Below are 17,393 nucleotides of genomic sequence, written 5' to 3'. Positions count from 1 at the left end.
GGGTTCTGTAAAGCAAAAAAGAATTCGAGCGTTCGCCACAGTCATGGCAACACTCTCTCTACCGCAATCACACTGCCCACATCCCTATAGTTATGGCTCCACCAACGATATAGGTCTGTGCGCTCGTCATGCGCATGCGCTAGGAGGTGGTAGTATAATAGTCCGTCTTAGAAGTGCGCCGGCTCAGTCGCAAGGATGGGTCTGTACCGGGTCGTGCGCACGCCCGATGAGAAGGCCGCTCGCGTTGAGGCTCGTCGCGCCAGCGATCGAGAACGGAAACTAGTACAGAGTGCCAGCACGGACCATTTGGCCACAGAGAATGCATACCAATTTAGCACTCTTAACAAAAATGCTAGTAAAAAGATAGTTACGGGTTGTATTTACTAACTTCTTACGAACTTTACTACCTCCAGAACGGTACGCAGGTCCTGCGACTTAGTATGGAACCTGAACACTATATCTACTAGTCTAGACCGTGCACTTAGTAACCGCTGCTTGTTTGATACTAACATTCATTGATAGTAACAAAATTCTATGAATTATTGAGCATAATAACTACAACACTTTTCCAACTTCTAATTACGATTAAAAAATTACACCATCTTCCCGTTGCAAATCCACATGGTGACTTGTATATGCTGACATAAAAATGCATATTTCTAAAATTATCGCTAAAATATTTTATTTTTCCGGCAAGCCCACTGACTCAATCAGAGAACTTTCCGCTGTTGGATATAAAAGCAAGAGCAGGTATTTTGAAGACGATAATTTTCCTTGGGCTACTTAAACACTGAAATTTTGGTCTGTCTGTGACTCGATTCAGCCACCCGGCCAAAGTGAAACAGAAGCTGCGCAATAGTCTTATATACCCACAGAGAAATCTAAACGTCTAAGTCCGGTGTCAATGTTCATATTTCTCAACATTGTTGGACAAGACATTATGCAAACATAAGGCAGAAAATCAATGTATAAATGATATTTGCACATTTGCAGTATTCCTTAATGAAAAATTCATGGATGCTTGGTTTTTGCGATAGCAAATGAAATACTACAACTGCAGAAAACCGTCGCCTGCTGTTGCCCGCGCTCCTGGCGGCATTTAAGAAATCGTACGGCTACAGCAACAAAAGGTTCCACTAGACAGGTTATACGTTCCGCTTGGAACGCTCGTGGAGTAGGGAAACGTAGTTCTATAAACGTTGGAGTAGGGTGCCTCGATTAACGCGCGTCCCCGCCGTGCGGTAGCGCTGGCATCGAGGCACGCGACTTGCAGCAGTGGAACGCGGTAAATTTGAATTGACTTGAGCAAACCTCCACCGTGTTATCTCAGGAGGAAGGAAAAGGGAGAGCAATAGCATGTGAGGTGAGCGGTAAAGAGAAGAGAGAAATTTGTGGCAGGGGCGCCAGTCGACTATCGTCTTTCGTCGACATTTGTAACGAAAGGAGCGGATACGCGGCCATTTTTAACGCGATTGCGGTATTAGGCTCATGTTTCGATTCCCCCGTGGCTCCTAACCGTCCGCTATCAGCCGTGCTCATCAGGCGTCCACGGAAATACGACACCGCTGCCACCCGGAAGCTACAACTGAGGCAGCAGCTCCGCTGAATGTGTAATGTGGTGCAACAGAAGTTTGGAAAGGAATACAATGATACAACGTCCGATACGAAAGAAAAGACGAGCGTTTTCAGCAGGTGCCTCACCTGCGCGGTGAAGTTCGTTCTATGCCCAGTCGGTGGTAGCATGCCCGGCAGACACCGTCGTCAGCCGTGCCCGCAACTTACGTCATGACACCAAAGCGGGTTTTCACCAGAAGATAAAAAAATATAAACTTCCGGTAACTCATGCCCCCAAGCTACACGTGGGCTACGAGGCACGCCGTAGCGGATATCTCCGGAAGAATTAAGACCACTTCAGGATCTTTAAAGTGCTCCAAAATCACGACACACTGGCGTTTTTCTTTTCTGCTCCCATAAGGAAAACGACCGCTGCGGCTGGGAATTGAACCTGCGTCCTTGTGATTAGTAGCTCAACGCCTTAGCCCCTGATCCACCTCGGTGTGCTTTCTAACGGGAGTTTTGTCGGCACCAAGATTGCGTGACCTAACTAAAGCAGGGGGTAAAGGATTAACACCGGTCCCCCAGAAATCAAGGAAGGCATAGATTATAAACAGAAAATAACTGAAATAAAACCAACTATACAGCGTCTAATCACATACGTTTTCCAAATACTTTTCTATAATTCCACGGTTCCGTCTGCGCTGCAAGCTCGGTTTGGCAAACGACACGTGGTGCCATGCGGCCAAGCTAAAAATAACCCTAAAAATAGGTACCGATATCCTCCCAGAGGCAGTCGCGTAAGATTGCTCGGTGTTGCTTTAGAAACAAGCGGTAGTGCCATACTCACAATCACCAAAAAACTGAAAATCTTTAATCAATTGCACACGAACAAAACGCCCAACCGAGAGCAGAGCAGGAAAAAGAGGAAACGAAGGCTCATGCAACCACTGATCATGACCCGAATATTGCAGCACCTGCCGTGCCACAAATTTACCCGCACCAAAGGAAGTGAAGGAAACACCATCATCAGGACCACATATAACGCAGTTCTCAACCTCGCAATTTTGACCGTGAGACGAGCTAACAAAGGGTGGACCACCAGGGTAACAGAATGGACACGCATAGACGGGTCTAGGAGAAGGTGAAGGTCATACTCTTGATGCAGGTATAAAATAACAATATTCGGAGCAAATAATAGACTCGGGAGGCGCAGGACAAGAGCGGGTGAAGGTCAAGTCCTTCCCCTTGCAGTCGTCCAAAGTAGGATGTTGGTTATAATGTCGATTAATATGTCCTCAACTTGTGTCTTCCTAACGCATTTCAAGAAAGCGAAGAAACCACTCTACTAGCACCAAGTAAGCGGATGGAAAAACCAAATAGGGAGGGGCAATCGAACAGCAGACCGACCGGCACCGCGCACCCCTTTGAAAAGAAACTACTGCATGCCATGATAGACATGGCACCAATCCAGAGACCCCGCATAAAAACTCTCCTCTACCGAAAATATGGATCCAATCGTATGCATGATCAAGTTCATTCGGGGAAAGTTCCAATATCATGAGACCACAGTATACACCTACTCCGGGATGTACAAAAGCACGAGGCCCCCATTGTCGTAGTTGACTACTCTGGCAATCTTTGTGTCTGCATGACCATCCAACATACGGGAAAACACAAGTTGAAGTTCGAGCCATCCTCTTGGCTATCCGAATAGCGGAAGCATCAAATAGAAGCGTAACATTACAGACTCTCAAAAAACATTATACTTTTTGGAGGCAGAATGCCTAAGCGCTTTGGTAACATATTCCCACGCACAACAGAAAAAGTTAGCAACGTCCCCTGGGCACGCGGACCCAATGGTCTGGAAGAGAACGACGCACTCACCAAAAGGCACATGAACTCACCGTGCTCCTTGTGACCACGACTACCACACTGCCCTCTTCAAAAAATGTTAAGATGGAATCCCTATCCTATGCCCAGGAACATGATCTTACCCCTTGCTACAACGAGGTCTCAATGCCAAAGAATCACAATCTCTGTGGTCAAAAAACCAACACAAGTAACTGATAATGTATGTGCGTTAAGGTGTTCTGTGGGAACACCAGACATTACCTCGAAACTGTGCTAAAATCGGGGAAACATCCACACATTGCACGCAACCTAGCCATGTCCAAGGGTATGATTAGGGTAGAACAACTCAAACAAATGACATATTCCACTTCTTTGAGACATGGGAGGCAGCTTTGACCAGCTCGTTACCGCAAGATCAGCGCGAGCTGATAGAGAGGGCAAGAGAAGGAGATGCTGCACCTGGTGCCGTAGACTCAGGTTCCACTTTTGAGCTCCCTGCCATCTATTTACCCCTATTTCCTACCTCCTGAACAAAAATGTATCCCTCTCTTTCTCTCTCTCTCTCTCTTCCTCTCTACTCTCTCTCTCGCTCCTCTCTCTCTCTACCTCTTCGAAAAAAAAATTGTTCAGCCCGGCCTAGCATTACCGAATAAACATATTGATACACTGACAGTGACGCCTCCTCGCTAAAACTTACCAACACCTCGCATCTGCTACTTTTCACGCTCACATTTTAAGCTATAGAAGCGCAGAGAGCTTTTGTCTCTCCTGGTACATGGCGACTAAAAACCCCCGTTGCTAGACTTTTTCTTTTGATTTGATTGTAGGGTTTAACGCGCCGACGCAACGCAGGCGATGAGGCGCGCCGTAGTGGAGGGCCCCGGATTAATTTTGACCACCTGGGGATCTTTAACGTGCGCCGAAATTTCGTACACACAGGCGTTTTTGCTTTTCGCCTCCATCAGAAAAGCGGCCGCCACGGCCGGGAATCGAACCCGCGACCTCGTCGTGCTCAGCAGCGCAACGCCTTAGCCACTGAGCCACCGCGGCGGGTCTTTTTCTTTTCGATGACTTTAGCATCGATCGAAATGCGGCAACTGCGTACAAAAACGTTCCGTGAAAGTCCAAGTATCGCTCTCGCGCCTTACATCTTAGGATCCAAACGTAGATGTCTCTGCAACTTTTTTCTAACGTGGCTAAGTTATACTCGCTGTCCTCGTGCATCCCGTTGGTTTTCTTGCTCAATTTATTTGTAGTCTAAGTTTGATATGTGCGTATTGAACGTGACTCTATGCCATGCTGCGCGCCGCTGCCGATTCACATTGTCATGCGTAGTTTTTTTTAGTTTTATGCATGGCCCGTTATGTAAGCACTAAGTACCTAGTAGATACTGTGAACTGATTAGTGTTCTGTTAGTAAGTGTCACGACCTTTTTTTAGCAGTGAGAGAGATCGGCCAAGATTGCGGTGACAGCGCGACCGTTAAAAATTCTAGAAAATGCCGCGCGCTCGTGTGTGCGGTCCTCTCGGCGGCTGCCCAGCGTCCCAGGCGCACGTTTGTCAAGCCAAGCATACCCCGTAAGGAGGATTGGCCAAGACTGGCCAAAAAATAAAACTCCATCGTTCGCCACAATCGTGGAAACACTTGCTCGGAACGAGAAAAACTCCAAGGGAGCTCACACTTACCGCAACAATAATGCAGTAAAGGTCGTTGCGGCAGCGAAGAAGCAAATCGGCTGCAGTCATGGACTTAAACGATCGTGATGGTCGTGAAGGTTGCGTACAGCTTCGCTACCTTCAAATCTTCTGAGTTAGTGGGAGCTTCATTCATTTTTATGCGCTGGCGTTATTAGGCTCATTTCTCGGTTTTTTCCGTGCCTGCTGGCCGCCCGCTATCAGCCGTGCTCATCAAGCGTCTGCGGAAGTACGTTATCGATGCTAACAGGAGACTTCGCCGGAATCGAGAATGCCGAGAAGCGGCAATTAAATTGTGGAAAGGAGGACAATGATACTACGGCCCAGGCAAAAGGAAAGGTACGCGATCTGAGCAGGCGCCGTGCCTGCACACTGAAGTTCGTTCTACACGTTGCGTGTATTTTGCATGCTGGGCAGACAAGATCGGCAGCCGTGGCCGCCACTTACGCCACCACCAAAGCGTATCTCCGACGGTCTAAAATAATGCCGGCGCCAACACTGTGTCGCCAAACTTAAAATGGGGAAAATACTAACTCCAGGCTGTCAAATCCAAGGTAAGTCTACATTGCAATCAGATATGAACTTTAATGTGCCCAATTAGAAACAAAACAGAGTATATGGCATCTAATTACACGAATTTTAAACCAACATTAGAGTTTTTGTGGTCGTGTCACCCCTGCAAGCTCGTTCCGGCAAACGATGAATGACGCCACGCGGCATATTTAAAAACCCTAAAAATCAGCCAGCACGTGATTCCCAAAAATGTCACGAAAGAATCCTCGTCATGGCCCTGCAGAGAAGCGGCAGAGCCGTTCTCATAATAGCCAAAATATAGGAAATCTTTGACAATTTAGCTATCATGGTAACATTCCTGTACAGGTGAACTGCAGGAATGACAGAAATAATAATACTTGTGAAGAAGCTGGGTATCGTACAGCCTGCAGTATCGCAAGCCAGTTACCCACACTGAAGAAGGCCAAATAAACACCACCGTCCGGACAGCATACATAGAGCAGCCCTTAAAGGAGCCATGAAGACAAAACACAAGTTTGGTTCATTCAAAAGATTGCTTCGTTAGAATCATACTAACACCACTTTTGACGTAAACTTCGCTCAAATAAGCTACATAATTAGGAAAAAAGGGAATGGCCATGCGACCCACCAGCTCATTTCCCGCAACAGAACCTATGATGTCATACAAGCCAGCTCTGCGATTGGCACAGGCCGGCACAAGAAGACGCAGATTAGGTAGAGCTTATAAGCTAGCTGAACGAGCTATTTGCGCTTAAATATAGGGCAAATTCTTTTTAACGCAATAAGAATGGTGGGACAAACAGTGGACGAAAGCACGTGTAAACATAGAAGTTCTGATGCGTACTGCTGTTGGTACTGCGCGCCCTATGCTTGGTTTAGCTGCACAGCACTGCGGGACTTTGTGGTTGCCTCAGATGACAGTGGCCGATTGACGCAAGCAACGGTGTCTTACGTGGCCATATTTGTCGAGCGAGCACTGTTTCAGGAACGATTATTTTCTCCCAGAACAAAAACAAGCCAGGTTTAAATACGGTCAAAAAGAAAGCAAAGGCTTGCCGCGGTATGGTGACGCCATCTAGGTTCAGGTAACGTAAAGAAACGTGGGAACGCCACCGTAGGGTACCTGGAAGCCAGCACCACCGTACAGGGTGGAGACACCCTTTGAACGGTCCCGTGCCGCCGCAATTGGGTCAACGTGCTCAACGCGTTGTTCTTTTCTTTTCCCACGAGACCTAGCAACGCGAAACAGATAAGATGATTCAAACTTCGCCAGTAAACCGCGTTGCGGCGATAATTTTAGCGCAGTTTTGACACAATTACTTGCTTCGGCGGCGAGCGAGCGACCCAAAATGGCGGCGCCAGCGTATACGTGTTTCTACCCTGTACGGAGGACACGGAAATCAAGGCACTCTAGGCTGCAGAGCGGTCGGTTCCTGTGATGTCATTGCAGACCGCGAAAACAAACGATTTAGCGGGAAAATCAAAATTTTAACTTAAATTGATTAATTTCTCAGTGAATAAAGCATCGTTGGTATCCGGACAAGTGCCGGGGGCACTATAAAACACGAAATCTTTCGAATAAAACAAACTTGCATTTTCTCTTCATGGCTCCTTTAACCTCCCTATTTTTACAGCCACCGCAAATGCCTTAAAATGTATTTTATAATATCGTTGAAGAAGTCGTAGAGGCCACTCTCCTAGCACAATAGGAGCGCCTGGGAAAAACAACATGGGAAACGGACATCCTATAAAGTATAGGCCCAGTTCACAGAAAAAGGCTGGACGCCACTATGGATATGTCACCGTTCCGGCGACTTTCCATAAAATCTATCCCCTTTACAAAGAAAAAAAAAACAGATCCAAAGCTACGCGAGGACAGGCGACAAGCCAGGATCAAATTTCTTTGAGAAAAGCTCCAAAAAATAAGAAAACAACAATATACATCGACGCCGAGACGTTCGAAAGTACGGAGGCAACAATTGTCGTACTGGAGTACCGTGGCAGTCGCTGTAATTTCATAACCTTCCTAAACCCGAGAATTGTATCCTCTTTGCGGTCCCACTAGCTGAACTATCGAATAGATGCTTAAACGTCATTATACACGCTCAATGGGGCATTAGTCTCATCGCTGCAGGCAGACTACCTAAACGAGAAAGATTACCAAATCCACAATGATAAAAGTGCGCAATACATCAATACATGGGCACAAGGGTCTGGAACGTAGGGGCGGAGCCGACGAAGATCCACTCGAACTCGCACAATCTGCTCCCTATTGACTACGACTGTAACACGCGCGCCTGTTTGAAAAAAAAATGGAAAACGTCTCCTCATCCTCCGCCGAGGGACACCATCCTTCATCGTGCCACTCGGCTATCTGATCGGTTAAGAATCGCAAACTGCGCTTAGGATACAAACCAACCTATATATCCACAAATGAAGATGTTGCGTAAAAAACGTCCTACATTAACTTAAAACTGTGCTAAATACGGGCAAACACCACTCTCTTGTGCGAAAGCTCTGCATTACCAAAGATATGCTCAGGAGTGAAAGCTCAAACATTACATATCTAACATATATCGACACATTACAGGCTGCCCTGACCAACTTGTTACCTCAAGAACAGTGGGAGCTGATTCCGTGGTCCTGGAATTCTGGCTAAACCCATAGGGTCTCCCATCTCTTCGCCCCCTTTCCCCACGCTTTCAATAAATCTTACTTAACAAAAACATGTCTCCCTATCTCCCTCCATCCCTTCCTCCCCCCATCTCTCTCTCGCTCTCTCTGTTACTGTCTATCTGTTTGTCTTATAAAAAACCAAAGCGTCCAGTCAGGTCACCACGATAAACACTTTTATACTTTCCCACTGTCGCTCTCTCTATCTCAAATTGACGAACAGCCCGCAGCCGCAAATGTCCCGCTCGTATCTTAAGCCATGCATGAGTAGATTTCCCCTGAGTTTCCAGTGCCAGGGTGACTAAAACCATTGCGGATAGCCTAGCTCTCGTCACTGAACTTCACTACTTGGAAAGCATAAATGGTAAATGCAGTAACTCCGTTCCAAAACGATCCCTCGACGCAGGAGTAACACTAGCGCGTCCTATATCTTAAGACCTAAACGTAGATATCATTTGCAACTTTTTTTCCGTTCGCCAAATGCTGCAAGCTCCATTTGGCAAACGACGGAGGGCGCCACGCGGCCACGTTAAAAATTGCCCTAAATCTAGGTATGGATGTCCTCCCAGAGAACAGTCACGTAAGAATGCTCGGCGTGACTCTAGAATCAAGCTACAGAAAAAAAGAGAAAATCTTTAACTAATCGCCTACATTATAAAGCGCCTAACCTATAGAGAAGAGCAGGAAAGAAAGAAGAAGCGGTAAAACTCGTTCAGCCACTCATTATGAGCGGATATTGCAGAGCCTACCGTATTATAAGTTTACCCTCACCGGAGAAAAAAAAAGACACCGTCTTCAGGACAGCATATAAGGCAGTCCTCAACATCGCAATTTTGACAAATTGACAACAGGTGGACTACTACGGTAACAGAACGGACAGCCAGAGACAGGTTTAAAAGAAGGGGAAGGCCATTACCTCGATACAGGGATGAAATAACAACGTCCGGAGGCAAAGAATGGATTCGGGCAGCGCAGAACGAGAGCGGTGAAGGTCAGTGGGGGAGGCCTTCGTCCTGAAGCCGACATGTATAGGATGTTGATGATGATGACGTTGAATATACCCTCAAACTGTGTCTTCATAACGCTTTTGAAGAATCAGAGAAATTACTGTACTAGCAATCAGAGAGGGGCTGCACCTGGATGGGCCACCGTATGGAAGACAGGCTACCCCTCTGAAAAGAAACGACTGCGCGCCATGATAGACATGCCACCGATTCAGCGACTGCGAATAATAACTCTCCTCTACCAAAAACATGGATCCAAACCTACACAAGAACAGGCGATATGGAAGGACCAAGTTCATTTGAGGAAGATTCCGAAATCGTCAGACCACAGTATACACGGACTCCAGCATGTACGAAAGTAAACGGCAGAAATTGTGGTAGTTAACTACTCAGGCAATATTTGTGACTGCATGGCCCATCTGCGTATAGGAACAAAGAAACGGAAGTTGAAGACATCCTCTTGGCAATCAGACTAGCAGAAGTACCCGCCGCGGTGGCTAAGTGGCTAAGGCGTTGTGCTGCTAAGCCCAAGGACGCGGGTTCGATTCCTGGCCGCGGCGGCCGCTTTTCTGGTGCAGGCGAAAAGAAAAAAACGCCCGTGTGTTCCAGATTTCGGCACACGTTAAAAATCCACAGGTGGTCAAAATTAATCAGGAACCCTCCACTACGGCGCGCCTCATGACCTGTGTAGCGTCGGCGCGTTAAGCCCCCATGATCAATAATTAATCAGTCGACTAGCGGAACAATGGAATTGAAGCGTAAAGCATCATTACAGACTCTCAAAGGGTATTTAACTGCTTTCTGCAGGCAGAATACCTAAATGCTTCGGAAAGATACTCCCTTCCACAATTCAGAAAGTTAATAACGTCACCTGGACACCCGGAAACAACACTCTGGAAAAGAACGAGGCACCAGCCAAGAGGTATGGGAGCTCCGACATACCACTGCTACCGTACTCCCCTCCAAAAACAAAAACAAAAATGCAAAGAAGCTCACACTAACGCGTAAGACTTGAAGGTAGCGAAGCTGTACGCAACCTTCACAACCATCACGACAATTCAAGTCCTGGGTTGCAGCCGATTTGCTTCTACTTCGCCGCCGAAACGACTTTTTTCCATAATTGTTGCTACTAGTGTGAGCTCCCTTCATTGTTTTGTAAGCGATAATCATTGGACATCACCTTAGAGGGGCGTACGCTACGACGTGTCTTTTCGTTCCGAGCAAGTGTTGCCACGATTACGGCGAACGCTGAAGTTTTCTTTTTTGGCCAATTTTGGTCAATCCCCCTAAGTGGGAATTCTCGGCTTGACAAACGTGAGCCGGGTACGCTGGGCGGTCGTCACGAGGCACGCGCTCACGTGCGTGCGCTCGGCATTTTCTTGGTATTTTTAACCGCGCACAGGAAAAATTACGATTTGCTAAGCAGCTTGGCTGTTAAAAACGCTACGAAAGTCTACTCATCCCAGCCTAGGAACACGATTTTTCCCCTTGCCTCAAGGGGGTCTCAGTGCCGAAGGATCGCAAACTCTGTGGCGGAAAAACCAACATAACCATCTGCAAATCTATGTGGGCCAAGGGGTTCGGCTCGAACATCACACATTACTGCTAAATTCTGGAAGACATCCACCCTCTTTCAGCGCAACCTAGCCATGTCCAAGGGTATGCTCAAGGGCGAACAACTCCAACATTACATATTCTGGTTTTATTGAGGCATGGCAGACAGCTTTGTCCAGCTTGTTACCTCAAGATCACCGCGAGCTTATGCGGGAGCAAGGGAAGGAGCTGCTGCATCTGGTGCCCTAGACTTCAGGTTCCACCCTTGCGTTCCCCAGCATCTCTTGAACTCATTTCCCTAAACCCCAACTGTTTCTTCCGTAACAAAGATCTTCACTCTCTCTCTTCCCAAAAAGCCAAAATGTTCATTTCAACTGAAGCATCAGAGAATAAACACTTCGAAACACTGGCACTGACACCTTCTCGCTCAAACTGACCAACAACCCGCACCCGCAACCTTTCGCCATTACATCTAAAACCACAGAAACGCAGAGGGCCTTTGTCGCTCCTGGACCACGGGGATTGAAAACCCTCGCTGCTAGTCGCTCTCTTTTCGCTGAACTGCAGTGCTCGTAAAGCACAGATTGTAAGCACATCAACTGCGTTCGACAATGCTCCCCGGGAGTCGAACGCTATCACGTCTTACATCTTAAGACCCCAACGTAGATGCGACCTGCAACTTTTTTTTATTTGATCAGAAACCTGCTTGCAAAAGCCTTTGCAAAATCCCAGTCGATCATAAAGGCAATGCAAAAAAAACATTACATGTGCACAGACTCGCTGCTATCAAGTGATACTTGGGTCATACAAAAACCCTTTAACGGCGCGCCTGTGCTTCATGAACCACCGCCATACGATAAGGCCTATCGTTATTTTGTACTTCGCAAGCCATAATTTTTGCTAGCTGATGTGGGGTTGGTCCACAGTGATAAATTTGGATCAAAGTGAGGCCGACAGATTGTAGTGACCACTCGAATACAAGGTGATGTTGTAGCCACAATTTCAGTGTTTAGGCGGAAGAACAGAGGGTACTTATACGCTATGTGAAGCCAGGAAATGGGAGATCGTTCACCCATACGTATCTGCTCTTGCGCATTAGTGGCTCCAGCGAACTTTCGAGGAAATCATTCATGTACGCTGCTCCCGAGCATCCAATTTTTCCCTACGACTGTGTGTTCTTTGGTTACACCCATCGTTCAAAAAGAATAAGTTCTGTCGAACTTAAACTGCTTTGAATGAGCCGAGTTTCGTGATGACACTGCGTTCTAAAGTTAGGGTCGTTTCAAGCGTGCGTGCCTGGCGCAGGTTTTAGGTCGCGCATAAATGAAACACCAGTACGTACGCCATCGATTTCGGTATTTTCAAGGTCCGCCAAATATTTCAGCTGCGTCACATCTTTGGGATACAACCTGTACACCGTATACCTGAAACGAAATCGGGAAAAAAAAACATTAGAAAATTCGTCGGTGGGCAACCCAAGTTCATTTACCAGCCACAGCCACAACTTCTGACGTACAGCTGTGCAACTACATCTGCTAAAAAGCGCCCTAATGTAGCTTCAAAGTAAGACGAAAAATTTGCAGAAACTTGCAAGTGGGAATTGCCGAATTGTCGGAGCAACTCTGCCATACGTAGAGCCCCTTCAACGTCAGCTTCTCTGTTACATACATGCATTGCTGGTAAGACATCTACAGGCGCCATATAAGCGCTTTCCTACCGTAGTTGGAAGGCTGTAGAGCCTGTAATTGAATACCTGCATAAAACCCCATGTATCCTCACGAAACGCTATATACCCGGAGCCTTTAAGTCGGCTTCACCATTAGACGCATATGCTTTGCTGCGAAGGCATGAAATTGAAGGTCCTATATGAAAATATGACAGAAAATGACACAAATGAAGTCAGATCTATAGAAGGGCGCACGTTGTAAAATTTCTGAAGGGGGGATGCAAATTGCGAGAGTGGGCGGATCGAGTGGCCACACATAATCACCGCGACAAATCTACTATCATTTTCCATGCGGATTGGTAATAACGCCTCTACTTCTATAACAAGGAATCCACTGTTTGTTCAGGTGACGTGCCCACGGAAGCTGTAAGTGGTTTGTCTGCGCTTTGGGGAAGTTTTATACAATTCGCTCAAGCTGTGCGCCGGCATTTATAGAATCCAACTGGAGGCCCACCACTGAAGAGTGGCTTGATCAGTTGCTCAAGGAGCAGACTAACATTCAGCAGCGGTTTGACGACATTGAACTGTCGCCGAAAGCTGTAGAGGACACCGCATTGGCTATCACGCAGATTTACAACAAGGTCACAACCCTCCAAAAACCGTAGAAGCCCTGCAAAACAAGCTCGCTGAGTTAGCAGACCGGAGCAGATTAACAGAATTCTCGTTCACGGAGTTGCTGAAAAGGACGACGAGAGAACGTACGGTCTCGAGGAAACCGTAATACAAGGTGTGTTCAAAACTTATTGCTACATAGTATTTGCTTCTCTTGCTTCGATTTCGTTTCTTCGTCTTTTGACGCGACTTACTCCGACAGGCAGAGCGCGGGCCCAACGCAGCGGTCTTGCCGAACAAAGGCTCGCCTGCAAACTACACAGCCTCAGCGCAAAAGGCCTCAGTATACATCTGCAGTGGCTCCTTGCTCACGTAGGCATCAAAGGTAATGAGGAGGTTGATTACCTGACAGAAGAAGCGCATCACCCATTCACTTCGCTGAGTGAGGCGATCAGGCCACTGGACCTTTTCCAAAAGGACCCTCAAGCCATGAAACCTGAACCCTGAGTTGCATCCGGCACGCCACCTCACCTGCCTCCTTCGAGGGGACTGACCCGAGACCACGCTCTCCTCCTTCGTCTGCGAGTCGGCTGTCACTGCCGCGCAGAAATAAGTCACAGACTTGGCGTCGCTCACCCACCGGCCCACACTGTTATGCAATAGAGAGACTCGTGCGTGCACTCTGCAAATATCCGCAACATTCGCAGGCTCGAACCGCGCTCGAACTCCAACTCTTTTCCTGCACTCGTTCGACCCTCAATTGCTATCCCTTTTTCTGGCTATACTGTTTCAAAGCGCACGCGCGCGCACGCACACGCACACGCACGCACGCACGCACGCACCACACACACACACACACACACACACACACACACACACACACACACACACACGCACGCACGCACGCACGCACGCACGCACGCACACACACGCACGCACGCACGCACGCACATCGGAGATCTCCACGTGTACCCGTTCAATACGCACATGGCGCCACGTGCATCTGTCATTGGGCACGCATCAGGCTAATTCTTGCTTCATTCTGGGTGCCGGGTTAGCGCTGTGGTAAGCGCACCTGGCTGCTGCTGTGGCGACCCGGGCTCAAATTCCGCACAAGCCCATATTATTTCCTCTTTACAGCGGCGGCCATTTTTGGTACCTCGGCGCCGACGACAACGACTACAACAACGGTCACTTTTTCGTTTGATGAGACACCTAAGGGTCTAAAAAATACAAACACTGCGGGCTATTTATTGACCATGCGCCCAGCCGCGCAGTAAGCGAGCCACCACCGCGGGTATGGCTGAAACACGCGCTAGTACGGGGCGCGAAAGGGAAAACAACGATCGAAAGAAAATTACCATCTTTTTGTTCTTCCACCGACCTGCCAGTTCTTTGTAAGTCTTTCTTTCTGCATTCAACCAGTTACTGTTAGTTTTTGCGGTTTGTATTCTCACTGAGCCATCATTCATTTGCCCACAACGAAGCGTCTCGCAGCCAGTCTCGTTGGAATCAAAACCCCACATAGACTTACCTGAAGCAGCTGTGCATAGAAAAACGTGACTTCCCGCCTCAAAGAGCCCTCTTGCACAAGTTCTGTCTATTCTACGACCTCACGCTCACTGGAAAGCTCGTAATTTTGACTAAAACACCATGAGATAAATCAGCGGCCCTGATGCCGTCTGCTCCCAAACGACGCTTTCGGCGCCCTCAAAGCCGCCCCAGATGGTTTAGTGTTTCATCGAGTCAGAATGCATTATCGCTAGCTATAATGCATCCTGTCTTTATGAAGCACTGCGATTATGCGGTTAAACGAAAAAATCTAAACAGAGGAACAAGGGAAAGTCGGCTACAAACTGGCAAACTTGCATGCGCTTACCGTCAGGTTATTTTTACACTAATACGCCACGATTTTGGTGATACGAATACCTTTCCGTATTCTTGTCGTGTGCTTCCGCTTAGGAGAAGCTGTGGAAACTGTAGGGGAGATTTCCCAGCATGCATGGCGGCTGACTGCGGGACATGTCGTTTAGCCGATTGCGCCAGTCAGATCGATATTTCACCGCTGATTGTCGCATATAAATAAACTCCAACAGTAAAAAGCGCCAACTTGGACGGCACTTACGACTATGCGAAACATCATCGCGAAATCGAAACTGGAACAAGTTTTACAAGCAGTTCTAAAAGAACTTGCTTACTAATGAAACTTCTTAAACGCATGAACTCAGCAGGAGTTCCCGCACACATTTGTTTTACATTCGCTTTCTTCCATGCTTGTTTCATCCCATCTCAAACTACACGAATTGCGACGTCACAACTCATAGTGTAGGAAACCGTATGGCGCGGTCATGCCTGTTTTTGCGTTTTAGGCATTTTCTGCATTAATTACCAACACCTGCTGCAGCGAGTAGTATATTTTCATTCGCCGGCCAACTTGTTTATATACACCTAGTGGGAATGGTAGTGAATACCTGGCAGCGGCCAAAACGCTATCGTGTTTCAATGTGATTTGCAGGCATGTTTAAAGCAAGGCAGACATACATGTGGCCGTTTTTCTTTGGTCATCATCGTTGTTGAATGCACGCTGCTGCCAGCTAACTACAAGGCCTCGCCTTTAATTCCAAAAAAAAAAACAAATACATCGTTGAACACTTATGTCCGCACGTAGTACTACTGTGAGACGCAGACCAAAACGCGTAAGAATTGAACGGCTTCACCCGTCGTGAAATAAGCCGCCGGAAAAAAACTATTTGCTTGATATGTTTAGCCAAAGGGTCACTGAGCACTCAGCACGAGGGCAGCACATCACTGGTGGCTTGCAGCAGGCGGTGCGTGTACAGCTCGCCTCACCCACGGCATCCATTCAACGTTTTCAACGTTGAATGGATGCCGTGGGTGAGTTTCTCGACTCCCAGCTCGAAATCCAGACTTGAACCGGCGGGAGGCAACAACTGCGGCTGTAGAGTCGTTGCATGGAGCGCGAACTTGCAAAGTTAATCGGGAGCTCGCGTGCACCTGCGGCAGGCCCGGGTGTGTGCTGGGCCAGCTGATCGCATTTGCGCCGGAAATTAGCCTGCAAACTAACATCGACCGCATAATGAAGCTACCACTTATCCATTACGAACGAGCCCGAGTTTGACGGGCCAAGTGTTTTTTTCAGTTTCTGGCGAACTGAGTGGAATTGAGGAACCGACAGTGCACCCCTGTATACATAAGTTGCACAGCCAAATCGGCATTGGGCTGGCCGATCTGCCTCGTCGTAAATGCGGCATGGCCTTACCCGTCGAAGTGCACCTTGCCGTCGGGTCCCTGCGGCGGCTCGGCTCCCGAGGCGGCTGCAGAAGCAAGCAGGGCGCACAGCGGTAGCAGCATGTCGTCGACCACGAGCGAAATGCGATCGCGCACCAGCGGATGGGCCGGGAACAGGTTTGTTTTTGGCCGTTTCGCGCATCTTTATTTGTGCAGCGTTAGCGCGACAGGTCACGGGGCCAATGCGGGTCACCTCGTTCGCGTCGATGACGCCCCGTTCTAGCCATGCGGGCTGCCCGCCAACTGTGCACGGGCAGACTGATGAGGGGCCGGCTGGACCAAACTAGCGCTCATGCAGGAGCGCCTCCAATCGGAGCGCTGCTCGGGCCGCGACTCTTCCCTTCTTCGGACAGCTCTTACAAAATCCTCCCTGTTCTGTGCTCTTACCGCGTGGTTCCGCTGGAAAGAGATAAGGGCTGTGTAGCATCGTTGTCTGGCAAGATATGTTTGCCCTCCCAGGCATACCACTTCGTATGTGGCCCCCACAAAATGTCAAGATGTGAATCGCATTAGTTGAGGTCCCCTTGTCGAAAGCCCTTCGATGACGGACAACTGTAGTCGATGGGGGGTTCGTGGAACCGAATATAGCTATTAAGAGGACCAGTTCTTCGGACGGAACATTCATCGAAAGTGTTCGTTCCGATTAAAAGCATTCATAGAAAAATTACAAGTTTCACTGAATGTGGTGAACTACAAGCTGCACTATAGGACAACGCTGAAGAGCAAATTTTGGCGGGTAAATACGGGAAAGCACAGAAAGCGCTGTCCTTTCTGTCGCTTTGTTGAATACGGAGTAGCACAGGAGGCATATGAATGTTTCCCAGCGTACAAAACGATGTGGTGCGACGAGGATCTATCATACAAGACAGTACGTTTGATTTAAGAGCGTAATGACTCCCTCAACCGTAACTTAAAATCGTTCGCAATGCGTAAGCCACA

At 48.0% G+C, this 17,393-nt stretch overlaps 1 protein-coding gene across 2 annotated transcripts in view; it reads right to left on the bottom strand.

Annotated features, from left to right (window-relative positions):
• LOC144153196 (carboxypeptidase B-like) overlaps positions 1–16,758 on the bottom strand; it is a 57,469-nt gene extending 40,711 nt beyond the window's left edge. Inside the window, exons 1-2 of one of the 2 annotated variants that reach the window (XM_077684860.1) lie at positions 16,426–16,758; positions 12,210–12,291 (exon numbers count right to left, since the gene is read on the bottom strand). In XM_077684860.1, the coding sequence (XP_077540986.1) occupies positions 12,210–12,291; positions 16,426–16,517 (174 nt within the window). In that variant the 5' untranslated portion in view covers positions 16,518–16,758. The remainder of the gene's footprint in view (positions 1–12,209; positions 12,292–16,425) is intronic. The other variant, XM_077684854.1, reaches the window with a different exon arrangement.
• Positions 16,759–17,393: the final 635 nt, after the last annotated feature.

Source organism: Haemaphysalis longicornis, unplaced genomic scaffold, assembly GCF_048455015.1.
Source record: "Haemaphysalis longicornis isolate Haplotype H1 unplaced genomic scaffold, Haemaphysalis longicornis Haplotype H1 scaffold_1, whole genome shotgun sequence".
Taxonomy (NCBI): domain Eukaryota; kingdom Metazoa; phylum Arthropoda; class Arachnida; order Ixodida; family Ixodidae; genus Haemaphysalis; species Haemaphysalis longicornis.
Note: the sequence above shows the minus strand (reverse complement) of the source record. Positions and strands in the feature narration are given on the sequence as shown.